General features: G+C 34.5%; 1 protein-coding gene across 7 annotated transcripts in view; it reads left to right on the top strand.

The window, feature by feature from the left end:
- RB1 (RB transcriptional corepressor 1) overlaps nucleotides 1-27,286 on the top strand; it is a 132,291-nt gene that overhangs the window by 48,575 nt on the left and 56,430 nt on the right. For all 7 annotated transcript variants that reach the window (XR_010837248.1, XM_067016698.1, XM_067016695.1 and 4 more), the window contains exons 9-17: nucleotides 207-284; nucleotides 2,618-2,727; nucleotides 3,913-3,990; nucleotides 7,128-7,215; nucleotides 12,665-12,781; nucleotides 14,064-14,120; nucleotides 14,207-14,238; nucleotides 14,318-14,394; nucleotides 15,432-15,628. Coding sequence is in view for 6 of the 7 variants with exons in the window: in XM_067016698.1 (XP_066872799.1) it covers nucleotides 207-284; nucleotides 2,618-2,727; nucleotides 3,913-3,990; nucleotides 7,128-7,215; nucleotides 12,665-12,781; nucleotides 14,064-14,120; nucleotides 14,207-14,238; nucleotides 14,318-14,394; nucleotides 15,432-15,628 (834 nt within the window). In the remaining variant the exon portion in view is untranslated. The remainder of the gene's footprint in view (nucleotides 1-206; nucleotides 285-2,617; nucleotides 2,728-3,912; nucleotides 3,991-7,127; nucleotides 7,216-12,664; nucleotides 12,782-14,063; nucleotides 14,121-14,206; nucleotides 14,239-14,317; nucleotides 14,395-15,431; nucleotides 15,629-27,286) is intronic.

Here is a 27,286-nt window from a genome sequence, read left to right as displayed (position 1 = left end):
CTGCACCTCCATTTTAGGACCTGAAATCTGGACCTTTAATCATGGATTAAAAACTGAATAATTGAATTAATTATAAATAAGCATCACACTGGGTTGAATGTAACTCATTGATCAAAATGTCAGTTAACACTTTCATTCTATTGTTAATAGTGACAGAGATTTTTTTTTTTTTAATTTTAATGGTCATGTAACTTTATCTTTTTCAGGTGAAAAATGTTTATTTCAAAAATTTTATACCTTTTATGAATTCTCTTGGAATTGTAGCTTCCAATGGACTTCCAGAGGTAATCTGAAAGAAAACGTAATAAAAAATTAATGTGTTTCAGGACTTTAGCAAGGGAGGAATATTAGCCTAAATTTCTTAAGATCACTTTACTGTATATTAAATATTTTTTACTCAAGGAAAGAATCTAAGTAGAATTGTGGTGAATCAACTTTATTTAGTAAGAAAAAACCTCTTTTGAACCCATTTATGCTCAAATGTATAAATAAGCAGCATTTAAAAATTTGCACTAGAAGTTGATTTGTACTAAAATTTTTCAAAAATCAGAATGTAGGCTTTTGAACTTCTAAATGCCGTTAAATATTTAAATAGAAGTAAATATCTATAATCAGATTTGATTCTAATTTGCTTTGCTATGCTTCTTTAAGCATAGGAGCCATGATTAGTGCCATCAACATTATTAGCATTACTGTACTCAGAGCAACTCTTTTGAGGCTTTTTTTTTGGCCGAAATGCGTGGCTTGCAGGATCTTAGTTCCTCCACCAGGATGGAGCCCAGGCCCCGGCAGTGAAAGCCAAGTCCTAACCACTACACTGCCAGGGAATTCACTCTTTGGAGTATTTTTAAAAAGCTACTTAATTGGATGTAGCTTTGGTTGAAATGACTGTGATTATACGGTAGAAATGTTTTACCTTAGTGGTGTGCCGTCCATCGATCTGTTTCTTTTCACATTTTTCCTCATATGTCTTGCTCTTCAGTGAGAACAGAACAACTGAGAACTCTATGTGGTAATGTGTGGAGAAAAGAATGCTTAAATAAATGATGAAGAACAAGTACTCAGTGAGGAAGCAGCATTTCAGACACACCTAGTATCAGTCACCAAGACCAAAAGACATGAAATCAGAGAGCTAGATTGCTGATTTTATGGCCTGAGTTGGTAGCTAGTCCTCCTTGAATTAACTAACTTATTCATCCAACAGTTATTTAGTGAGTGCTTAATATATGCCAGGCATTGTGCTAGATATCATCAATGCAGAGATTTAACTCACAGTCATTGTCATTAAGGTGCTAGTGGAAGAGACGGACATAGAAGTAGAACATTAACAGGAGTCTACAAGAGTCTAATAGATGTGTACACAGGGTGTTGTGATATCTCAGAGGAGGGCTACCTAATCCAAAGTGGGCCAGATAGGTTTTGTGGAAAATTCTTTGGAGGTGATGTGATTTCTGAGCTGAGTAAGATTTATGAGAAGTAACATTTCCAGGGGTTGGAAATTATAGATTTAAAGGCACAGTGATATGTGATAGTATGGTCTGTTCTGTAGAGTGAGTGGTAAGACATGGTACTAAAGAAACAAGAAGGGGCCAAAAGTTGTATTTCTGAGTTCTGTTACCAACTTATATATCAAAAAATATGCTGTTTACAACTCTAAAGAATCTTGGACATTCATAATTTTTTTCCCTCTGAAAGGATTACAGGGTTATTATTAGAAAATTCAAGATAAACTTTACATTATATAGCACTAATAGCTGCCAGTCAATAAATGATTGATAATTAGTACCTAACTGACATAGGTTAGGAATGACGATTAAGCCTAATCAAACATGAATGGCTGTTCAGCCTAAAAAACGTATGCAAACAAACAAACAAAAAGTTTACGTTTAACTGGATTTTTTCCTACCACTCCTTTTAGAATGCAATTTTAACTCTCTCAGGTTGGAAACACTCTGACTTTAAAAGTCACAGGAGAAGGCTGCTAAATGGTTTTCTATTGGGCATTGGTTTTTATATTATGATTAGAAAATTATGAATCAGAACTGATAAAAGAATTATAGATTGTAACATTTGGAAAAGTGTCTAAGATTGGAAATAAATTGTGCAAGTATGTTAATCGGGCTAATTAATTGAGCTTATACTCTTTCCCAAGATACGTAACTGAAGGGAGTCAGAGTGAACCAAAGGATTTAGAAAAGATAGGCAGAATACATAATAAAGGTCTGTTACAGTGTTTGAAAAATTATTTTATATCGATAAGTGTAGTAGAAGATTAAAAGTGAGTGATGTATAGGATGGAGGATCTCGGCAATTAAGTGGTTATAATAATGTCTTTTCATCTTACAGTTCCATCTCAGTATTGTTCTGTAGCATTGGTGATCCTTGTCTAGATAAAATGTGAGATATGTGCATAAAATAGGTTTAAAATTGAGTGAAAAAAATTTGCAATTTTCTTTACTTCACTTTTAGATATGCCTTATTTATATTCCATGTGAAGTCTGTATAGTGTAAAATTAAGTGTATGTTTTTATGAAGATTCCTTAATTAAATCTGTATTTCTGTGTACTGAGAAGTAATGACATGCAAAGGATAATCATCAATATTTTTTGCCTTTGAGGTGGAAAGTCTTTCTAAACAATATGAAGAAATTTACCTTAAAAACAAAGATATAGATGCAAGATTATTTCTGGATCATGATAAAACTCTTCAGGCTGATCCTACAGACAGGTATTATACACGATATATTATTATTTGTTGATATGCTGGTTCATTTTTTAAAAAGTTAATATAAAATTGTATTCTCTTGAATTGTCATATAGAAGCCTAAAGTAGGAATGGTTGACGGTAACTACAAGGCACCTGTGAGATATTGTGTGTTCCATTCCAGGCCGTTTCAATAATGCAAATCATGCAAACTTTTTGGTTTCCCAGTGCATGTAAAAGTTATGTTTACACTATACTATAGTCTGTTAAGTGTGCAATAGCATTATATCCAAAAAGCAGTGTACATACCTTAATTTAGAAATACCTTATTTCTAAAAAATGATAACCATCATATGACAATGCAGAGTTTACAAACCTTCAATATGTAATAAAACACAGTATCTGTGAAGCACAATAAAGCAAAGTGCAATAAAATGAGATATGCCCGTAAAAAATTTTTGAATGATTCTAAGTGTGGTGAATTTTAAGTCTTTAGCATGAAATCTTTTAATATTAACTTAAAAAATATGTATATATATAAAATTCGGAAGTTAAACACAAATAAAATGTTTCTGATTTTATGTAAGTCAAAGTAAAGTTTTTGGAAGGTGTAATGTTTGAAAAACTTGAGTTTTGATATTTTTTGATACTGAACAACCTTGCTAGTAATATCATCAACATCTAACATTCTAGAGAAAACAAACATCTAACTTTCACCTTCAAAAAAATTCTTAGTGATTGGTACACCATTTGTTGTAAACCTAGTGGAAAGAAACCCAACTTAAAAATTATGATGGGGCTTCCCTGGTGGCGCAGTGGTTGAGATTCCGCCTGCTGATGCAGGGGACATGGGTTCGTGCCCTGGTCTGGGAAAATCCCACATGCCACGGAGCAGCTGGGCCCGTGAGCCATGGCCGCTGAGCCTGCGCGTCTGGAGCCTGTGTTCCGCCACGGGAGAGGCCGCAACAGTGGAGAGGCCCACGTACCACAAAAAAAAAAAAAAAAAAAAAAAAAAAAATTATGATAAAAAAATAAAATTTAATTTATTTAAGCAGCTTTCTGGATCATCTGTTTCCTATCACTTCTATTATTTACTTAACCACTTTGTATGATGTTATGAGTGAACAGAAGGTACTTCACTGCTTTTTTGACTCATAAATCAAAAATTGTAAGTTTTCAGTCTGAATGACTTTGCTTATCATTATTTAGTTTTGAAATGCAGAGAACACCACGAAAAAGTTACCCCGATGAAGAAGTAAATGTGATTCTTCCACAAACTCCAGTTCGGTATGAACTTTCTTATTTTGATTTTCATTGTAATTATTTATTCAGTACTTTATAGTGCTTTGGGTTTATTCATTTGTTTCATTATATATTTGTATATACATGCAGCAAATATATATTGAGTGCCCTTTGTATGCCAGACATGTTACTAGTTGCTGAGGATATGATTATTAGACGTAGTTCTGTCTGTCCTTAAGGTATATAACCTAGAATGAGAATGTGTTCCATTTCAGTATATAAAAAAGAGAAAAAAAAGTATCACCATTTGCTCTGTATATAACCTAGAAAGATTGGAGCCATTTTTTTGTGTCCTTTTCCTCACTTGCTTCCCACATCTAATCTGTTTTCAAGTCTTGTTGAGTCTCCCTCCTAAGAATTTGAGTTCATCTACTGTTCCCCATTCCTACTCTTCCCACCCTTGTCTAAGATATCTCTCTCCTTCTCTTGGATTTTTTGCAGTAGCCTACTAACTGATCTTGCTGTTTCTACTCTCATGACTATTCCTCTCTCCCTATCACCAAATATATTCTCCAGAGAGCCCCCAGAATAATATTCCGGAAACGTAAATCAGATCATGTTCACCCTGCTGTTAAGTTTGTGATTGCTTCCTACTGCACTTGAAATACAGTGCAAATTCCTTAACAGTGTCTGCAAGACCTTACATGATCTAGCTTCTGTTACCTCTCCAACCTCATTTTGTTTTCCTGCTCATTATGTACTAACCAGTTTACTGAACTCTCCAAAATCTTCTTTTGTATTCAGTGACCTTCACATTTGCTTTTGTTTTTTCTTGAAACTCTTCCTTCTTTTCTATGAATTGCCAACTACTACCCTTCTTTTAGGTTCAGCACAAATACTACTTTTTTGAAGACTTATTTCTCTCTGAAGTATTTTCCTTTATTATTCTTTCTCACAGCATCCTGTTCTATTCCTTCAAAGTATGTATCACAATTTGTAATTATAAATTCATCTGTGTGTTTGCTTGTTTTTGTCAATACCCACAGTAGCTTTTAAGTCCATACCACATGGACCATGACTTTCTTGTTCACCATTTAATCATTAGGACCTAGGACAATACTTGGTACATAGTAAAACAATCAGTAATTTTTTCAAATGACTACATAGACCCATAAAAATACATTTTTGTTTAAATATAGTAAGAGGCATAGGACAAGTTAATGAGATGGCACAGAAGGGACTTCATGAAGTCATATTTGAACTGAATTTTGAAACATGTAAGTTTGTGTCATAGGAGACTGACAGCATGTGCAAAGGCATGGAAGTATGAAACAACATGATGCATCTGGGGAACTATAAGCAGCTCTGTATTGATGGACTAAATGGGAAGATGAAATGGCAGGAGAGGAGGGTGGGTACTAGATCATGAAAGGCCTTATATTCCATACTCAGAAGTTTGGACTTTAGCTTGTGCAGGATATGGCCTGTTGCTATACCTGGGTGTTAAGCAGGGCTAGGATAAAATCAGACTTGATTTGTGAAAGTTTACATGGTAGTAGTTTGTGAAGAGATGGACTGAGGAGGCCGTGGTGAGAAATAGAGAGACCTGTCAGTCTGTCGCAGTGGTTAGGCAAATTAGGATAACCTGAGGAGTTTTTTTTTTTTTCCAAAGTACATATGCCTAGACCCTGCTGCCATAGACATAGTCAAAATCTCAAAATGCTCTATTGCAGTAATTCATTTGAGAGATGCTGAATATCTGAACCAAGAGATAGGCAGTTGGAATGAAAGAGCAAGAACAGGTTTGATAAATAGTTGATGAATTCATATTTAGAATATTATTCTTAAGGCATTTATGGGATATGAAGAAGATAATGTAGTAAGTAGGGTATAAAGATCTTATAGATTTGGGAATCATCAGGGATAGTTAAAATCAGAAAAGCAGGGTCAGGGGGGTGGTGTGATGAATTGGGAGATTGGGATTGACATGTATACACTGATGTGTATAAAATGGATGACTAATAAGAACCTGCTGTATAAAAAAATAAATAAAATAAATTTTTTAAAAAAACAGAAAAACAGATGAGGTTGCCTGAAGTGAGGGTGCATAATAGTAATAATGGTTGGCTAAGGGCTGAACCCTAAAGAATGCTAGCATTTAGGGACAAGATAAAAGTTAGATTAAAGAGAATGAGAGGTGTGATTGGGGAAGCCAGAGAATGAAGCCAGAGAAGCCAAGGGAGGGAGTTTCAGAAGAGAGCAAGTGTTTAAGACTGTCAAATACCTCAAGAAAATCAAGTATCAGAACAAATGAAAAAGATCTTTTGGTTTTAGCAGTTGGTCACTTATGGCTTTAGTCATTGTAGCTTAAGTAGATTAGTACATGTACACGTCATAGAAGCAATATATTTAAAAGTTGAGGAAGTGTAGATAGCAGTTTAGAGAGGCTTGACTGAGAACACTGAACATGTTTTATTAAATAATATTTAAAGACCCTTTTGACTATAAACATTCTACAGTTTTTTGCATCATTAAACAGTGCCTACAGAGTAGCAATGAACTGCTACTCCAAACTTGGAACATTAATATTTACCATATACCATACACAGACACGCACGTGTGCACACACACACACATACACACACACAATTATATAATTAAAGAGATCTTAAAGAGTTTGACCTACCTTTATGTTTTAGTGATGATGACTTGTAAAATTATGTATGCTTTCATCTTGAAGGTCTCTGTAAAGGACAGTTACTTGGTTCACTACTTGAGTTACTAAATATCTTACTGTCTTTATTTGAAAATTTTTAATATTTAATTGTAATAATGTTTTCTTAAAATATTACCATTTTGATGCCAGTTTATGTTTTATCCTTAAAATGTCATTACTTTCATCAATTGTTTTGTTGATATTTAGTTCTATTAGTAAATAAGCATATCAGTTCTTTAATTATAAACTTACTGATAATGGACATATGCTTTCTTAAAGATTTAAAATGTAATTCCTCATAAGCAGCAGTACACTAAGGCTTTTATAAAGTCTTATTTCAGAGAACTTCTTAAAGATAAACAGGAGACAGTGAGATTGAAGATACATGTAACTTATGAAATAGATACTTATCATTTTTTCTTTTTATTCCTTCATTGCTTAACACTTCTTCCTGTTTTTTTTCTAGGACTGTCATGAATACTATCCAGCAATTAATGATGATCTTAAATTCAGCAAGTGATCAACCGTCAGAAAATCTGATTTCCTATTTTAATGTAAGCCATATATGAAACATTATTTATTATGATATCATGGCAAATAAATTTGAAATTAGAAGTTAAAATGCTGAGTGTTTTTAAACACCCATTTCCGAACCAACATGTAGTTGTCTATTATCTTATTACTTGCTTTTAAAAAAAAAAATTTTTTTTTAATTTATTTTTATTTTTGGCTGTGTTGGGTCTTTGTTGCTGCACGCGGGCTTTCCTCTAGTTGCAGTGAGCGGGGGCTACTCTTCATTGCGGTGCGCGGGCTTCTCATTGCGGTGGCTTCTCTTGTTGCAGAGCACGGGCTCTAGGCGCACGGGCTTCAGTAGTTGTGGAGCACAGGCTCAGTAGTTGTGGCGCATGGGCTTTGTTGCTCCGCGGCATGTGGGATCTTCCCAGACCAGGGCTCGAACCCGTGTCCCCTGCCTTGGCAGGTGGATTCTTAACCACTGCACCACCAGGGAAGCCCCTCAGATACATCTTTTAATCATTCCTTTAGTGGGGGTTAGTTTGGGATGAACTTACAAGCTTTTTGTTTTGTTTTGTTTTTTGTCTTGGACTTCCTTGGTGGTCCAGTGGTAAAGACTCCGCTCTTCCAATGCAGAGGGCCCGGGTTCGATCCCTGATCAGGGAACTAAGATCTCACATGCCACAACTAAGACCTGGCACAATCAAATAAATTACATACATACATAAATATATTTTTAAAATATCTTTACTCTTATTTTTTGTAGGGTAGTTTACCTGGATCTTCAATTCTAGGCTGACCTTTACTTTCTCTTAGTAGTTTGAAAATATTACTTCAATATTTCCTGGCTTTCATCACTGCTAAGATGTTTTCTGTCAGTCCATCTGTTGTTCCTTTATGGTTTATCTTTTCTCTCTGGATCTTTTAAGATATTTTCTTTGAATGTGACATTAGACAGGATTTAACATTTGCCATATCTCTACGGTTTTTTATTTAGCCCTCTTTCATTTACATTTCTTGAGTGGCCCTGTGTGCATTGCAGTTTGCAACTCCTGATGGACCCTGAGTTTGATATCTGAAGGATCCCTGCTAGCCTCCCTCCCCTCAAAAAAGGGAGAGAGGAAGAGAGAGAATGAAAACTAGTGTCTATATTACTTGTCTGCTCCTTTACTCCTTTAAAATCAAGTGAGGCTTGGGAGCCACTGAAATGCTCATCTGTGGCAGTTGGATGAGGCTAGGAGACTTACTAAAATTTGGGTTATCCGGTAAGTGCTTTGTGTGGTTAACATTCCATTTAATATCATAAGCTGCCTGTGGTTTTGTCATATTCTTTGTTGTCTTCTTGCTTATATTTCTACCCCGCCAAGAATTAACAGAGTATTTTCTGTCATCATATTCATAATTGTGTTGGCTCAAAACTGATTTTGTTTGTCCAATTTGCATAAAGTTGCTTTTATTTGTGGGTTATCTGTAGCACAAGAATATTTTCCAAACATAGCTACCCAGTTACTTAGAACTTTTAGAAGGGATAATGGTAGAAGTAAAAAGAATGATAATCTCTCTCTTCTTAAATATTGTTTTTAATATTTCCTCCAACATTTGGAGTATATAGGAAGTCTTTTTTATTTTAAACTACTTCAGTTGGGTAGAAAATTCTGCCTCAAAGACATTTTCCAGAGCTCAGTTTAAAGCATAACATTAAATGAAGTGCAACAGTTTAACTGCAAAGTTTTATGTACACTACAAATGTCCTATCTCAGAGTAGGCATATCTTGAAGACCATTAAGTTTTTCTTTGAATTTGCTTCTTTATTAGTTCAGGTGTCTTCATTTTAAAAATTAATGCCATCTTTTCTTCTGTGTGTAAGTAAAATCTTAGAAGCTATAGACATTTTTTTCTTCCAGTTTTATTGAGATATGCTTGATGTACAGCTCTGTTTAAGTTTAAGGTATACAGCATAATGGGTTGACCTACATACATCATGAAATTATCATCACAGTAAGTTTAGTGAACATCCATTATCTCATTTGGATACAAAGTAAAAGAAATAGAACAAAAATTATTTTCTTTGTGAAGAGAACTCTCAGGATTTACTCTCAGCAACTTTCATGTATAGCATATAGCAGTGTTAATTATATTAATCATGTTGTACATTACATCCCTAGTACTTATTTACCTTATAAATGGAAGTTTGTACCTTTTGACTGCCTTCATTCAGTTCCCCCTGCCCCTACCCACCCCCCGCCTCTAGTAACTACACATTTGATCTTTTTTCTATGAGTTTGTTTGTTTCTTTTTGAAGTATAATTAACCTACAACACTGGGTTAGTTTCTGGTGCACAGTATAGTGATTTGATATTTCTGTACATCTCAAAATGATCACCATGGTAAGTCTAGTTATCATTTGTCTCTGTACAGAGATATTATATAATTATTGACTGTATTCCCTACACTGTACATTTCATACCTGTGACTCATTTATTTTGTAACTAGAAGTTGGTACCCCTTAATCTCATCTGTTTCTCTCTTTCCCCACATCCCTCCCTTCTTGCAAGCCCCTGTTTGTTCTCTGTCTCTATGACTCTGTTTCTATTTTGTTGTTTGTTCATTTGGGTTTTTTTTTTAAGATTTCACATATAAGTGAAATCATACAGTATTTGCTTTCTTTGATCTACTTCACTTAGCATAATACTCTCTGGGTCCATTCTTGTTGTTGTCACAAATGGCAAAATTTGTTTTTTCTTTATGGCCAAATAATATTCCATTTCACATTTTTTCCTATTCATCTATCAATGAGCACCTAGGTTGCTTCTGTTCTTGGCTATTGTAAATAATGCTACAATGAACATAGGGGTGCATATCTTTTCAAATTAAGTGTCTTCATTTTCTTCAGATAAATACCCAGAAGTGGAATTGCTGGATTGTATGGTAGTTCTGGTTTTAATTTTTTGATGAGCCTCCAAACTGTTTTCCACAATGGCTGCACCAATTTACAATCCCACCAACAGCACATGAGGGTTCCCTTTTCTCCACACCCTCACCAACACTTGTTATTTGTTCGCTTTTTGATAATAGCCATTAGACAGACATGAGGTGATATCTCATAATGGTTTTGATTTGCATTCCTTTGATGATTAGTGATGTTGAGCATCTCATGTGACTGCTGGCCATCTGTATGTCTTCTTTGGAAAGATGTGTATTCAGTTCTTCTGCCCATTTTTTTAATCAGCTAGTTTATTTTTTTGGTGTAGAGTTATATGAGTTCTTTGTATGTTTGGATAGTAACCCTTTATCAGATATATTGTTTGCAAATATCTTCTCCCATCCAGTAGGTGGCCTTTTCTTTTTGTTGATAGTTTCCTTCACTGTGCAGAAGCATTTTGGTTTGAAATAGTCCCACTTGTTTATTTTGCTTTTGCTGCCTTTTCTTCCGGAGTCAATTCCAAAATACCATCTCCAAGACTAATGACAAGGAGCTTGCCACCCATGTTTTCTTCTAAGAGTTTCATGGTTTCAGGTCTTATGTTCAAGTCTTTAATCCATTTTGAGTTAATTTTTATGTGTGGTGTAAGACAGTGGTATAATTTCATTTTTTTGAAACTGGCTTTCCAGTTTTATGAACACATTTATTGAAGAGACTGTCCTTTTCTTACTGTATATTCTTGGCTCTTTTGTGGTAAATTAATTGATCTTGCGCATGGGTTTATTTTGGGGCTCTCTATTCTGTTCCATTGATCTGTTTTTATATCAATAACAAACTCTTTTGATTACTGTAGCTTTATAATATAGTTTGATGCCTCCAGCTTTGTTCCTCTTTCTCAGGACTGCTTTGGCTATTTGGGGTCTTTTGTGTCTGCACACAGTTTTGAATTGTTTGTTCTATTTCTGTGTAAATACCTTGGAATTTTGACAAGAAGTTTATTGAATTTGTATATTGCTTTGGGTAGTATGGGCATTTTAACAATATTAATTCTTCCACTCCATGAGCATGCAATAGCTTTGCATTTATGTGTGTCTTTTAACGTTTCTTTCATTAGGGTCTTAAGTTTTCATTGTACAGATCTTTCACCTTCTTGGTTAAATTTATTCCTAGATTTATTTTGGATACAATTGTACATGTGATTGTTTTCTTAATTTCTCTTTCTGATAGTTTGTTATTAGTGTATAGAAATACAACTGATTTCTGTATGTTGATTTTGTATTCTGCAACTTTACTGATTTCTTTTTGTTAGTTCTAACAGTTTTTCTGTGGAGTCTTTAAGGTTTTCTATATATAATATCATGTCATCTGAAAATAATGACAGTTTTACCTCCTTTCCAATTTGGATGCATTTTATTTCTTTTTCTTGCCTAACTGCTCTAAGACTTCCAATACTATGTGGAATAAAAGTGGCAAGAGTGGGCATCCTTGTGTTGTTCTTGACCTTAGAGGAAAAGCTTTCAGCTTTTCACTGTTGAGTATGATGTTAGCTGTGGGTTTGTCATGTATGGCCTTTATTATGTTGAGGTACATTCCCTCCATACTCACTTCGTTAAGTGTTTTTATCATAAATCGGTGTTGAATTTTGTCAAATGCTTTTTCTGCATCTATTGAGATGATCACATAATTTTAATCTTTTATTTTGTTAATATGGCATATCATTGAATGAAATGCAAATATGGAACCATCACTGGGATAAATCCCACTTGATCATGGTATAAGATCCTTTCAAGAATATTAATGTATTTTTGAATTTGGTTTGCTGATATTTTGTTAAGGATTTTTGCATTTGTATTCAAGAGGGATATTGGCCTATAATTTACTTTCCTTGTGGTGTCCTTGTTTTGGTGTCAGGATAATGCTGGCCTCATAAAATGAGTTTGGGAGTGTTCCCTCATCTTCTGTTTTTTGGAATAGTTTGAGAAGGATTGGTAGTAATTCTTCTTTGAATGTTTGATAGAATTCACCAGTGAAACCATCTGGTCCTGGACTTCTATTTATTGGGAGGTTTTTGATTACCTATTCATTCTTCTTACTAGTAATTAGTCTTTTCAGATTTTCTATTCCTTATGATTCAACCTTAGAAGTTTGTATGTTTCTAGGAATTTATCCATTTGTTCAAGGTCGTCCATTTTGTTGGCATTCAGTTGTTCATAGTAGTCTCTTATGATCATTTGTATTTCTGTATTATCAATTGTAATATCTGTGAGGCTGTTTTTGATGGATAATGGAAAGGGCTAACAAATCTGTTCTTCCCTAACTTGCCAGCAGAAAATTTAGATAATAGAGTTTTTTAGTTGTACTCTAGTATATTTTGGTCACTATTATCCCAGAATGGAATCCTTTATGTTCCTCATATTTTCAGTAGTTGTATTTACCTAGTTTATTGTGGAAGTGTTTCCACAGAATAAACAATTGAGAGTGATAAGTCATGTACTATAGAACAGAAAATGTTAATTCTCTGATTAAACAGTATTCTCAATGTTAATTCATGTTTTTCCTTCTTAAAGAATTGCACAGTGAATCCAAAGGAAAGTATCCTGAAAAGAGTGAAGGATATTGGGTACATCTTTAAAGAGAAATTTGCTAAAGCTGTGGGACAGGGATGTATGGAAATTGGATCACAGGTAATTTGAGTTCATTTTGATTAGTGCCACTATATAGTAAATAATTTCAAATGCAACACCTGTCCCAATTGTATAAATGCTATACTAGTATCTGTCCAATAGTATAAAATGTTGGCAGATACCATATGCCAGCTGCTTGTGTATGCTGCTATTTATGGAAAGCTTTATGGGACAGCTCCCCTCACTCCATTACAGAAACCAAAAGTAAACATGCAGAAAATTTTAGAAGAATTGTAGAAAATTTAAAAAATACTGTAAGAAAAAAATCAAAATCTTGCTAACATTAAGTTTTTGGTGTATATTCTTTAACTTTTACATATATGAATATTCATGTATGCATATACTTATACAAATGGAATCATACATGCCATTTATCAGTGATATTATTAAATGATGTTGTTTTTACTATTGCTATTATTATTTCAGAAAATCTAAAACTAATATTTGGTAAGCCAGTGGGCTCTGGATCAGAGCCCTGGGTTTATATCTGGTTCTATCATATATGAGCTGTCATCTAACTTCTCTGAGATTCAGGTTTCTATATTTGCTCTGCTTTGCTCTGTGGCATTAATGAGGTAATATATAAAATATATTTGAAAACTGTAATCCACTATACATATTTATTTCGGTGTAGTGAGGTTATATTTTGATTCCATCTGTGTTTTAAACCATTATATTTAAAAGTTCTTTTTGGTTCATATGAAATTTGTACTCATAATTTGGAATGAAGGATTTTGGTGTGTGTGTGTGTATGTGTGTGTGTGTGTGTGTGTGTGTGTGTGTGTTTATCTAAAATTTGACTGTTCTTTGGACTAATGAAAACTAGTTATTTGATAACTTCTTGCTTATAAGATCAGGTAGGTCTGATTTTTACCTTTGACCAGTTTTATAGAAAGAGACTATTCTCTTAATCCTGGAGAGCTATCTTGAAAATACATGTTCTAGGTCACAAGAAGTATTACATTAGTATGTAAAATGGTTAAAATAGTACCAGGTACATAATATATTCTTAGTACACATATATCTGTTGAATGATGTAGACTGAAGTGGAATGATAGAAAACCAAATACCGGACCCCTCCTCTTGAAAATTTATCAGGAATGTTAAAACTATCATTTTATACTTAAATCTTGAGTTTTAGACAAGCAAGCTTTTGTGATCTCTTGGTAGCCATATTCCTAAGAAGGATCAGGAATGTGTCTCAGGAGAAAACTTTTAAAAAATTAGTAATTGTTATGGTTTCCTAAAATAGTGGGATCTAATTTTTTTTCTTTCTTTGTAGCGATACAGACTTGGAGTCCGATTGTATTACCGAGTAATGGAATCCATGCTTAAATCAGTAAGTTAAAAAGAACATAATAGAAAAAAAATTTAATGCTGACACAATGAAGGCTTCAGTTAATTTTTTTTTTTAATCTGTTTTAGGAAGAAGAACGATTATCCATTCAAAATTTTAGGTAAATTTTTGTTTTAGTAAAACAATTTCTTCTTTTTTTTAAAGTAAATGTTACAAAATCATTCTTTTTTTTCCTTTAGCAAACTCCTGAATGACAACATCTTTCATATGTCTTTGTTGGCATGCGCTCTTGAGGTTGTAATGGCTACATATAGCAGTAAGTTAAATTTTAGTAAATAAACATTTTAGTTCAATTTAAAGTTAAAAAAAACTTACCTAATGTGTGTTATGGGTTTTTGTGGTGGGGGGAATGGAGAAGTTAAGGAGTTAAGGAGAAGAAATGCATATTTTAGATCAGTATATACTGAAGAATGTAATTGGTCACCGTAATGTGGTCACCATAAAGTGGTTTATTAACCTGAATTATTTCATGTCATCTTGGGAATAGTTTCACTAGACTCCTATTATGGGCTATCTTGAATCCAGGAAATGTACCTACTGAAACCTCTTCAAAGACTTCTGAGACTGTAAAATGACTGAGGAGTACTACTGAGCACTTCCACTGATATGGAAGCACTGCTATATATATATTCTGTGGTTATGAGACCAAAGGTTGGAGCTAGAATCCACCAGATAAACAGAACAGAGGCCACCAATAGTGTTTTTTTTAAATATAATTTTAAACATGTATTATTTTGCAAATAATGTTGCAAATGTCAAAAAAAAGTTTTGTTTGCAAAAAACAAAAGAAAATTTAAGGATACAAATATATAATAAAAGTGAAACAAATTAGTAAACAAATATGGACAACTGTGAATCCTCATTTATAACCAAGAAATGCATAATTAAAACAGATATTTTCTAACCAATCAAATTATCAAAATCTTAAAGAATCACTTCCTCTCTTAATCAAGGATTAATGAGACAGTTAAAATGGATATGCTAATGCATTGCTGGTTAGATGTTAAACGTGTCCCAGATACAAATTTAGGGTGTTTAAACCTTTGAAAATTTGATATAAGCTGTGAGCCTTCTATCCAGGAAAGACATGTATGCACATACACTCAAACTTTGGAAACCTATTTCCTAGGAGTCTGTGGACCCCAGAATAAAAAATTCTGTTCTAAATAAAAATTTTTGTTTAGCCTTTCTACTGTGTTTTAATTTTTTGTTTGATAAAACCTTCAAACCGAAAAATATGTCATTCAAGGCTTAACATTTCATACCTAAGTTACGTTTTTCTTTCATTTTTAGGAAGTACATCTCAGAATCTGGATACTGGAACAGATTTGTCCTTCCCTTGGATTCTGAATGTACTTAATTTAAAAGCTTTTGATTTTTACAAGGTGATTGAAAGTTTTATCAAAGCAGAAGCCAACTTGACCAGAGAAATGATTAAACATTTAGAACGATGTGAACATCGAATCATGGAATCCCTTGCATGGCTCTCAGTAAGTAACTAGCTAAAATAGTTAAAGATACTCATATGCATATGGATAGCAGTTATCTGTTAGTGAGAGGTATTTGTTAAAATATGCAATTTAATGAATAATGTAGTTTCAGTGTATAGCCCAAGAAGCAAGTGGAATATTAGAATGGAGTTTTCTTTGAGCTCCCCAGACTGTCTGATATAGGGATTTATTTATGAATAGCTTTTCTTAAAGTTTGGCACTTCAAAACAAAGCAGAATTCTTTAAAGTATTTGGGAACTTTATTTAAAATAGAGGTGTCATGTATGAAAATTTAAATGTCTGCTCTTAAAATTTCAACAGAATGATGAAAAAAATTGAGATTATGCTATTGAGATGATGTAAAAATACAGATTTTTAGTCCAATTTAATCTGATTTTTTTTGTCCCATTGTTAAAGGTAATCCAAAAATCTACACAAATATAGTTATTGTTTACAGCATTATAAGGGCACAATGCATATTCTCTAGGTAGTCTATTTATAGCATATAAGCTATAAATAAGGCTTTATTTTAGTAAAGGTGACATTTCCTATGTAGTAATAGTAAAATATTTATATGAAATTCTTCTGTTATGCTCTTTAAATCTTCATAGTTGGGTAATACTTTGTTAATCATCAGGTTTGTAGATTAATATGGAGTTGGTTTCTTCTGAAACTGTTGCATGCTAAGCATATATCTTTTCATTTTTATCAGTATATAGAAATGGCAATAGAAAAATTAAGACTTTAGTTATATTAGAATCCTAATCTGTACATGTAAACCAAGTTTTACTTTTTTGATATTTTAAAAATGTAATTGCTAAGAGTAACTTGTTTCTTAGTGCTTTTCTTGTATTGCTGTATAGACAGAGTGGATAGAAAAGGAGAGAAGTATGGGAAGTTGATAGAAAGGCATTGTATTGCTAAGATTGAATTGGGTAACTCCTTTATACAGGAGCTTCCACTGTAGAAGAAAAGGAGTGGTTAGGAGAAAACTCTCAGAATCCGGGGGTTAAATGAAAGTAGCAAAAATAAATAAATAGATCAATAAATGAAACAAGCAGATAGAGTACTTTTCAGAGGCTGTTGTGCCCTCTCTCCCTAGAAATTGAAATCAAGACATCACTGTATCATCTGAAAGTGACTATTCTCATTTCTTTTAGAGAACTACTTTTATTTCCATCAGTACACATCTGCTGTATGCCTTGCATTGAAATCGACATTGTGAGGATATAGAAAAGACATGGGCTCTGAAAATTGTGGAGGAAATAGTAGGAATGTATGGTTTAACAACTGCTTGTGCTCAAACCTGTTTAGTTCAGTTACTGGTGTTCTAGGATTCAGAACAATTTTCCTTTATTTTTGAGAATTTTTGGAGAAAAAGTGACATGTACAAAGTCTGGAACAGGGTATAATTTTTAAATAATAGGATGATGTGGAAGTCATAATAAGCCTCTGAATTTAAATTCTAAATGTGGTATTTCTAGGGAATGAAATTATAGATAATTTTTAATGTTTGGATTTTTAAAAAATCAACACATACTACTGTTTTAATTGTGAAGAATGGAGTGGTAGTGGGTAACTGTGAAGATAAGTCATCCTACACAAACAAAATATGTGAATTTTTCTTGTGAGAATAATTGACATTTTAGAGAAGAGACATACTGTAGATCTATTTGAGCTTTCACAAGCTTTAGGATTTTTTTCTTTATTGAAGTATAACATATATACAGAAAAGTATATATCACAAGTTGTAGTTCAAAGGATTTTTTACAAACTAAATATACCCACATTACCAACATATACAATAGATCAAGAATCAGAGCAATTGAACACACCCATGATATCAAAATCCAGATCAAGAATCAGAGCAAACTTTCATGGTTTTTTGATTCTGTATTATAATAAGAGTCTCGCATTAAACTGTAGTGATTTATAAGAACATATTCAGTGTTGTTTACCTAGGGAAACATCAAGTGATATATTACTTACTTTTACCTGTTGATAATTTAATGAAAGAAAGAACATCACTATATTTTTAATGGTTGCATGGGGAAAGGGTTCAGTATTTTTACTTCACAATCTTGAGAGATAAATCAAGAACAGAATAACTTTAAGAAAGAATAAGCACACTTCTGTTTCTTTTGATCCCAGAGAGATTAACAGGCAATATATGAATGTAAAATGCTAAACAATCTATTGAAAAACCTAGTGAAATCTTGTTCTCTGGAAATTTGGAGGATTAGAGGTGGTTTAAAATAAACCATACCTAAGCATTAGATGGAATGACTTCCAGATGTTTAGACCTCTTAAATCTGCTAAGCAGTTTATAATGCCAGCAAATGATGAGGTGAGATTTGGATATTTTACTTTCAGTATATTCAAACTGTATCCGATTTTTTCAATAAAATCGGAAAAAAAAAAAAAAAAAAACCCGAAGTAGACCAGGTACGTTATTCTCTAAATGGTCCCTTTTGTGGGCGACTGTGGACTTTTCCTGTTGATCTCCCCACATCTCTTGCTGCCTTAATACTGTTTCACAGCCACCAGAGAAATTTTTTCATAAATGCAGAACAAATCTCATTATGCTAATTCCTTAAATACAAACCTTTTGTAGGGGACCTATGCATCTGGTCATATTAAAGGTAGAATCCTGAGGAGCTTCAACATTTAAGGGATAGACAGAAAAGAGAAGCCTATAAAAGAGATTGAGGAATCTGATATTCCTCCTCAGAGACAGGAGGAGTATCAGAAGTGGTGTCATACTCTCTCTCTCAAAGAGAGGGTACTAAAAGGTCTGAGTGAGTGCTTGCTGTTTCAGATACTGTAGGAGCAGTCAGTGAGAACTGAAGAGTGTTCATTAGTTCCAGCAACAAGGAAGCCACTGGTGAAGGTAGCGAGGACTGTTACAAGAAGTGGTGGGGGCAGGAGTAGATTGCAGTGGATTTTGGATGAGATGAGAGTGAGAGATAAAGTGGAAACAGTCATTATAGATACTTTTCATCAGTCTTGTCTGAGAAGGGAAGTAAACGTATAGCTGGAGGTATGTGAGGTGGAGGGAAGATTAATTTTTAAGATGGGAAAGGAAGGATTAAATGTTGACAGAAAAGAGCCATTAGAAGTGTTATCTATTGCTGGATGACACATTAGTGGCTTAAAACAATCATTTTATTTTGCTCATGATTCTGTGGGTCAGGGATTTGGGAAGAGCTTGACTGGACAGTTCATCCCTGACCCTGTAGTATCAGCTGGTGTCTGAGGCGGGATCCACTTCCAAGATGCTTCTTAACTCGCAAGTCTGGAACCTTGCTGCTTCTTGGTTTGTGCTCACCTCTCCCTTCCTTTCTTTCTTTTTCCCTCCTCATCTCATCCTTCTGAGCTTCTCATATGAGAAACTATGCATCTTATAGCATTTTGGTTTTAGAGTACTTGTGCTTCTTACACAGCAGCTCTTTATCACTGCTTTTAGGCAATTTGATTATGGTGTGCCTTGGTTTAGTTTTCTTCATGTTTCTCTTGTTTGGAGTTCTGCTTCAAAAGGTGAGCTTATAGGTTTCATCAAATCTGGACATTTGAGGCCATTATTTTCTTAAAATGTTTTTGTTGACTCCTCCCACCCCTTCCCTCAGGGATTTCAGTCACACATGTATTAGGTCACTTGAAGTTGTCCCACAGCTCACATCATGATGCTCTATTCTTCTTTTTTTGGTTCCAGATGTTTTTGTTTCTGTTTCGTTTGAAATAGTTTCTATAGCTATGTCTTCAAGTTCACTTAATTTTTTCTGCTAAAATGTCTAATTTACTATTAATTCCATCTGCTATATTTTTAATCTTAGGTACTATATTTTTCATCTCTAGAAGTTTGACTTGAATCCTTTTCTAAATCTTCCATGTCTCTCTTTAACATGTTTGTGCTTTCCTTTACCTTCTTAAACATATGGAATATAGTTATATTAATTGTTTTAAAGTTCCCATGTACTAATTCTAACATCTATGTCTTTTTAGGACTGTTTCTGTTAACTGATACTTCTCCTTTTAAGGGTCATGATTTTCTGGTTTGTTTTTTTGGTTTTTGTTTTTTTTGCCTGCTTGATGACTTCTTATTGGATGCCAGACATTGTGAATTTTACCTTACTGGGTCCTGGATATTTTTATATTCCTTTTATTATTCTCAAGCTGTGCTTTGGGACTCAGTTTAGTTACTTGGAAGCAGTTTGATCCTTTAAAGGCTTTGGTTGTTGTTTATAGACAAAGCCAGGGCAGTCTTTAATCTATGACTAATTTTTCCCCACTGTTGAGGCAGTCCCGTTCTGAGTACTCTACCTGATGTCCATATATTACAAGGTTTTTCCACCCTGACTGGTGGAAATCAAAATTCTTCTTGGCCCTATGTCAGCTCCTGGAATGGTTCTTTTTCTGGCTTTGGGTAGTTTTCATGCACCGATCAGTACTAGGGTGAAACTTGAGAGTAACCCTCTGCAGACTCCTGGAGCTCTCTCTTTGCAGCTCTCTCCTTTCTGTGTAACTCTCTGCTCTGCTATTCTGTCCTGCTAATTTTAGCCGCCTTAGCTTTCTTGAATTCTCAACTCTGTTTTCTCCAACCAGGCAGACCACTGGGATCTATTTCAGTTTCTCCTCCCTGTGTTGTAGCCTGGGAACTGTCTCCAGGCAAAGGTGGGGCTTACCATTTGCTTTCTTTCTCTCAGAGATTACTGTCCTATACTGTTTGTTGTTCATTGTCTGAAAACTATTATTTCATTTATGTTGTTCGATTTTGTAGTTGAGACAAATCTGGTCTCTGTTCCTTCATCACAGCCGAAAGAGTTATGTATAGTATTTAGTGATTGATAAAGTATTTTTAAATATGTATACTTAAAGAATATTTAGGGTATCATTTCTATCTTCCTGTATTAAATGCATCATAGCTTCTGAATAATACTGTTTTGGAGTGGTACTTACTATATGGAGAGCATAGAAGTACTAGTAATTAACTGTTGTATTTAATTTTAATAAGTCACAAGAAAACTGAACCTCCTTTAAATGTTGTCATATATAGCTGACTCATTAAATTGGATTTTGTCGTACTGTTTTTTTTGTAGTCACTAATTCTTCATTCAGTTGCACAAATGTTTGGCCAGAGCACTTTTACAAAAGAAAAGATTAAAACTGTTTCCATTTTATTATTTTTCCAAAATTTAAATGAAGGCCAGTTTTACATGTCAGTACAGTTGTAATGAATAGCTTGTATTTTTAGAGTCCTGATTTGATGACAAACTTGTAAACAAATTTTTAAGCTTCTTTGGTATTCTTTGAAATGTCAGACTTGACAGGAAATGAACACAAAAGGGAGAAAAGCCTGTGGCTCTGAAAAAGCTAGAAAGGATATCTGTTGTATATTTGGATGGTAGATCATTAACCTCTGGTGCACTGTGCACAATGGTTTTAGTATTACCATCAGACATTATTTGTTTCAAAAGTTACATTTTACTGAGAACTATGTCTCAGGAAGGTGAATGAAATGTAAGATAATGATTAAGCCATGTTTAACACTTTTTAAAAATATGGGTAAGGATGGTGAAGTAATATGATACCGTATACTATATTTATGTAGCAGCCATGCTACTATAATGAAAAATGTTTTATGTTGGGTTTTTGTTCTTCTTTTTTTTTTTTTTGGCATTACGCAGGCCTCTCACTGTTGTGGCCTCTCCCGTTGCGGAGCACAGGCTCCGGACGCGCAGGCGCAGCGGCCATGGCTCATGGGCTCAGCTGCTCCGTGGCACGTGGGATCTTCCCGGACCAGGGCACGAAACCGTGTCCCCTGAATCGGCAGGTGGATTCTCAACCACTGCGCCACCAGGGAAGCCCTATGTTGGGTTTTTAAAAGCTCCTCATGAGTTATTTTTTTAAAAAACATATATTTATCTCTTTGCCGGCAAGAGAAAACATTTATTTTTTAAAAGTCTGATTCTTTCTGAAAATATCACTGAGGCTTTAACCTTTCACTCTGACCCAACATATTCCTAATTTCTTGCCCTTAATTCCCATAACTAACTAGTAGCTTCTCAAGTGATTTAGGAGATTTGACTTTACCTTTCAAAACTGAAATTATTTTATTTTGTTCTAAATACAACTTTGCTTCCCAATATCTATATTTTATATTACTTTTCAAGTCATCCAGGCTTGAATACTGAGCATTTTTTTCCTTCTTTTTCTCTATAATTAGATATAGTCTTGTAATTAAAAAAACAGAAACCAAACCCCAAAAAACTTTACCATGTCTTTTATATTTATTTCATTATTATGTTAAATATCTATTTTCATTTAATTTCCCTAGATCAGATCATCACGTTCTTACATTTAACATATTATTATAGACTCCTGCTTGGTCTCCCAGCTTAGGCACTACCCTCTATTTTATACTTGGTGCTAAATTAATATTCCTAAATGCTTATTCATACCATACTCCTGTTCAGGAACCTACAGTAGCTCTGCATTCCCATGTAGAAAAATGTAGCCTCTTTACTCTGGTTGTGATAATCTGGCCCTGCCTTACCTTGCTAGCCTTCCACTATTCCTCAGACACTTACTGTGTGCAGAGAGTTCTTTCATCTCTTGAGAAAACCACATTTATCTAGTGAGAGTGAGTATGGCCTAATGTGGGACGTGGAATCAGAAGACCTGGCATTAGGGCCTAGCTCTTTCATTTACAAGTTAATGTCTTTGTCTTAGTTTCTTGCTTTGTAAATTGAGACAGACCAAAAGATTTGAATATTTCTAGCTCAAATATTTTATAAGTCTACAAAACTGTTTAAGTGTTGAGAATTATTTGCCACTGCTGAAGGTGGATCCATATTCTTTTAGAATGCTTCACAATTTGTAACATTTTGAAGAAACATTTTTCAAAAAAAGGTAACACAGAGGTCTCATTTCCGTATTCTCCTTTAGCTCAGTTTTTCTCAATTCTCTTTGGGCCATACCTGATATTTGTACATCAGATATTTTAAAGGAATTATACTTTCTCCTGTGAGGTATCTAAGGACATGGAAAATAGCCCCTATCCTTAAAGAGGCTTGGAACTTAGTAGAAAAGTAACTCACTGTAATATACTGTGAAATAAGATTAAACCATGAGGGTCAAAGGAGGAAGTGATCAATCATATGTGGATGGGAAAAGACCTAACAACAGGTGTGGAAATGTGGACACAAGTAGGAAAGCCTAGCATGAGGTACATTGGGGGAAAATTATGGCCCAGCATTGGGAATGGTAGATGAGTACTGATTTAAGACTAGTAATTTAGTCTTAAAAGTTAGAGTTTTTAGCCTTGTGAAAAGTGGAGAGCTAGCTCTCTTGATAAATGAGATATTATACAAAAGTGAATGTACCAGATAATTTTATGTGATAATTGAAAGTAGAATGTATGTGTATGTGTGTAGACACACACAACTTTTTTAAGGGAAATAATCTTGAAATAGAATACATGCTTTCATCTTTGAAAGAGCATATTACTTTTACTTTTTCTTTTTGAGCCAGGGACATTATTATAAACATTAATATATTATTCATGGGCTAGACTCCTCATTTGCCTATGGAAAATATTGTGCTCTTTACCTAGTGTTTTAGTTTTTTCTGCCTTTCCCCTTCCTTTCCGTGTGAATTATTCTGTATTTCTCACTATTTCAAGTTCTACCAGACCATGATGGCTGTTGCCTCTAACTTGCTCTCCTAAGCTAATTAAATCAATATGCACTATTGTCAATGCCCTTTGTACTTTTGGATTTTTGGCACAATGATATTGATAAAGTCCTTTTCTTACTTCCAGACTGAGGGTTATTTTCTTAGTAGTAGTTTTCAAACTTTAATATCCATGAAGGTCTTATTAAAATATACTTTCTTATCAAGTGGTTCTAGGGCAGGCCTTGCAATTCAGCATTTCTCACAGGCCCCCAGATGGTTCTGACGTTGCTAGCCCATGGGCCACTCTTTAGAAGAGCCAGCTTCTAGATGACCTTACATTACTGGGCTTTAAAATGAAATACTCTGTTGGTTCTTCACACTAAATCCGCAAGGTAGGTGTAGCCATGAATCTAATTTCCCGTATGAAGAAAGAGAAACACAGAATATTTGTGTCCCACCTGGAAGCTAATTAGCAGTGGATGGAAGGCAGCTATACTCCTTGACCGGTTGCAATGTGCTGTGCACCAAAAGTATTTGTCTAATTTAATTCTCATAATAATCTGTGATGTCACTAATACTATTTTCATTTTATAAATTGGAAACAGGCTCAGGAAGGTTAAGCAATTTGTCTAAGGTCACAGACTTGACATTTGAACCCAGATTGGTTTGATTCCAAATTCCACATTGGTCTAGTAAAGTGCCCCTCCCATTGTACCACATTATTTCTGTTTATTCATTCACACTTTTTATTACCACTATAACATGTAGTCAAGAACATGAGACAGTATAAAATTTTATTCTAAGTGAAAATATATATAATACATTTTTTATCTTGAGTAACAAGGTGAGTGTTTTGCCCTAGAGCTAGTCAGTAATAGGAAGGAGGGAAGGTACTACCTTTGTTGACCAGCTCCTTTGTGTAGTGCACTCTCACTGTTGATCTGCTGGATTCCTCAGGAAGAAAAGATTAGAAGACTTTACAAAAAGAGCAAGCTGCGGGCTTCCCTGGTTGTGCAGTGGTTGAGAGCCCACCTGCCGATGCAGGGGACACGGGTTCGTGCCCCGGTCCGGGAGGATCCCACATGCCGTGGAGTGGCTGGGCCCGTGAGCCATGGCCGCTGAGCCATGGCCGCTGAGCCTGTGCCACAACGGGAGGGGCCACAGCAGTGAGAGGCCCGCGTAAAGAGCTAAATGTATTTTAAAAGGAGTTACTGCTGTTTCTACATGTTTCATTTAGGTAACTCTTAGAATGAGATTTTAATATAATAATATATGTATTTTTAGAATCCATGATAGTTTAGGGTTGATAAAATTAGATATTTGGATCAACCCTCAAGGAGATTGAAGGGAAAGGTGAGAATGAGGTCAAATGGAATGTTAAAACTGAGTTTTTTCCAAGTTTTTAATGAAAGATTCCAGGCCTAAAGTCTTCTATAAGAATGAAAAAATGTGAAACCCAAGAAGGGAAAATAAAGGAAGGCAATATCTTAGAAATAAAATTTTTAATAGTCACCTTGTGTTCTCCAGTGAAGTAGTCTAGAGAGAAAAAAGTATAGATATGCAGAAAAAGTACAAAAATAAGGATGGTAACTTACTTAGTTCATATGAATAATTATCCACTAAAATGTGGATAGATGGTTACTTTATAAAGCTCTAAGACTCTAAGCTTAATTTAATAAAATAACTCTCTTCTTCATAATTAAGCCATTGAAGAATCAATGAGGCATTAAATGGTTTTTTTATGTTGTATCTCATATGTTAAAAAACAAAAAACAGAAAACCCAAAGAAACTGAGATAGATAACTGTTATAAATTATTGCATGTCTTCTCCTGTATTGAATGTTTGTTTACATGAGCCTGAGTTCTTGATCCAGATCTGTTTATGGTTTTAAGCATAAAATCTTTTCCATATCTTAACCTTTGCTCAAGTGCCATCTTGTCTTGAACCCTGTGCTTGACCCCTCAGTCTATTCTTTTCTCTATGTACTTGTCTCCTTTTTTCTTTAGAACACTGACACACATGAGAAATTGCTAGAGTTCACTGTGGAAGACACAGTGAAGTATTCATGACTTGTCTGTTCATGTCTCCCTTCCCCCTCCCCCGTTGTCCACACTATACGTTCTCCTTGTTCATGAATTGGCACAAGGGACTAAAGAAAGTCAGGGATATAAAAAAAAAAAAATCTCAAACTCAGAAATGTCCCTTAGGTAGCTCATAGAAACTTGCTTTAGAAAGCAGTGCTTGTAAAAAGCTCATCACTAGCTTACGTCTTTGGAATCTTTCCTGATCATCATACAGAGCTGCATCAAAATGACCCTCACTTATGCATATTACATTTCAGTGTAGAAGTCATAATAGGTAACATTTTTGCATGTATGCTGATACAGGCACTGTTAAAAATGCTGAAATGTGTTAACTCATTTATTTTGCACAACTCTGTGAAGGAGATCACCACTTCATAGATGAAAAAACTGAGGTACAGAGAAATTAAGACTGTTTCCCTTACCCACAAAACTAAGTTGATAGCAGAGCTAGAATTTTAACTCAGACTGTCTGGTTCCAGAGACTGTGCTCGTAACCTCTATGCTGCCTCATGGTGTGTATTAGTTTACTGCTGGGTATATGCACTATCGTGATTAGTTTCTTTGTTCATGTTTTATCTGTGTTTGTGTCACTGTGCAGTAGCAGGAGGAGCCTGGGCTTTGGCGTCAGTCACCACATCTCATTTAATCTTCACAGAAGGTAAACATTGCTGTTCCTGTTTTACAGATAGGAGGACCTGAGGTTCATTCAAAGATGCCAGGTAACTTGCTTTGGTATGATTCTGAGCAAGTTATACCTCTGTATCTCAGATTTTCTCATCTGTAAAATGGGCATGATAATACTTATCAGAGTTGTTGTAAGGAATACATGGACATTTATGAGAATGGTACATTTTAGAAACGTCACAAGTAATTGTTAGTTTCCTTCAGTTCATTGTCTTTACTGTACAGTGACTTCCTAAGAACAGAGAACTGAGAACACGGTTAAACAGTATTGGATCTGTTTATACCGGCTTACTACAAGTATGTAGAACTCTTCTCTTCTCCCGAGGCACCTCCCCCTCCCTCACTGCCTTCTCAAAATGGAATAAGTTCAGGGAGAAAGAGGTGTAACTGAATTCCAGCATTGTTAAATGTGGGCAGTGTTCTCTGTTATACTGCAGTTGGAATTTGTTATGGTGCTTTAGTTATGAATCATGTCAGTAATTACCCTGAGGGCGGTGTTCATTATTCAAGTACAGACAAGAAGGGAGATAGCAGTTGTAGAACAGCTTGGAAATATCCTCTGTACTTAACCTGTGGAAATGGAAGCACTTGTACTCTTGGTCAGAGAGTATCTTCTACAAGGTCATGATGTTAGAAAATTACCTGAATATAGTCTGAGAATTTTCAGTCTCTAAACTTGTATCATATCATATCCTGACTGTAATAGTGAGGAAGGACTCTGGAATCTAGATGTGCAAGAAACAAAAAGTAGAAGTATCTTATGAGATCTCAGTTCTATTTAATGTATTTTCTGAATTCCTCCAGCCAAATCAGAGGCTGTTATTAATGGTGAGTTTAGTAGAATTTTAGAACCACTGTAGGGCAATTGTTCTTAAACCATCTAAGTTCAGTTACCTTTAATTATAAAATAGATCCAACTTTTTGGCATTTATCTTTTCCAGATATTTAGGTCATGTTTTTAAAATTAAATTGTCACAACCTAGTCTGTTTTAAAATGCATGTGAATGACCTTTGCATTTGTGGTTTTATTAATTTACATATTGGTTCTTAGTATTTTCTGTTATTGTCAGAAATACCCAAATATCAAAAGTATTTTTGGTGTCTTCCTGTATGTGCTAGATTTAGAACATGATTAAAAAAAACTTAGAATAGGAAACAGCTGTATTTGTGTCTCACTCTTTCAAAAAAACCTTTTTATTGTTCTTGCTCGGTTTC

The sequence above is a fragment of the Kogia breviceps genome, chromosome 16 (genome assembly GCF_026419965.1).
Source record: "Kogia breviceps isolate mKogBre1 chromosome 16, mKogBre1 haplotype 1, whole genome shotgun sequence".
In the NCBI taxonomy this organism is placed as follows: domain Eukaryota; kingdom Metazoa; phylum Chordata; class Mammalia; order Artiodactyla; family Physeteridae; genus Kogia; species Kogia breviceps.
Note: the sequence above shows the minus strand (reverse complement) of the source record. Positions and strands in the feature narration are given on the sequence as shown.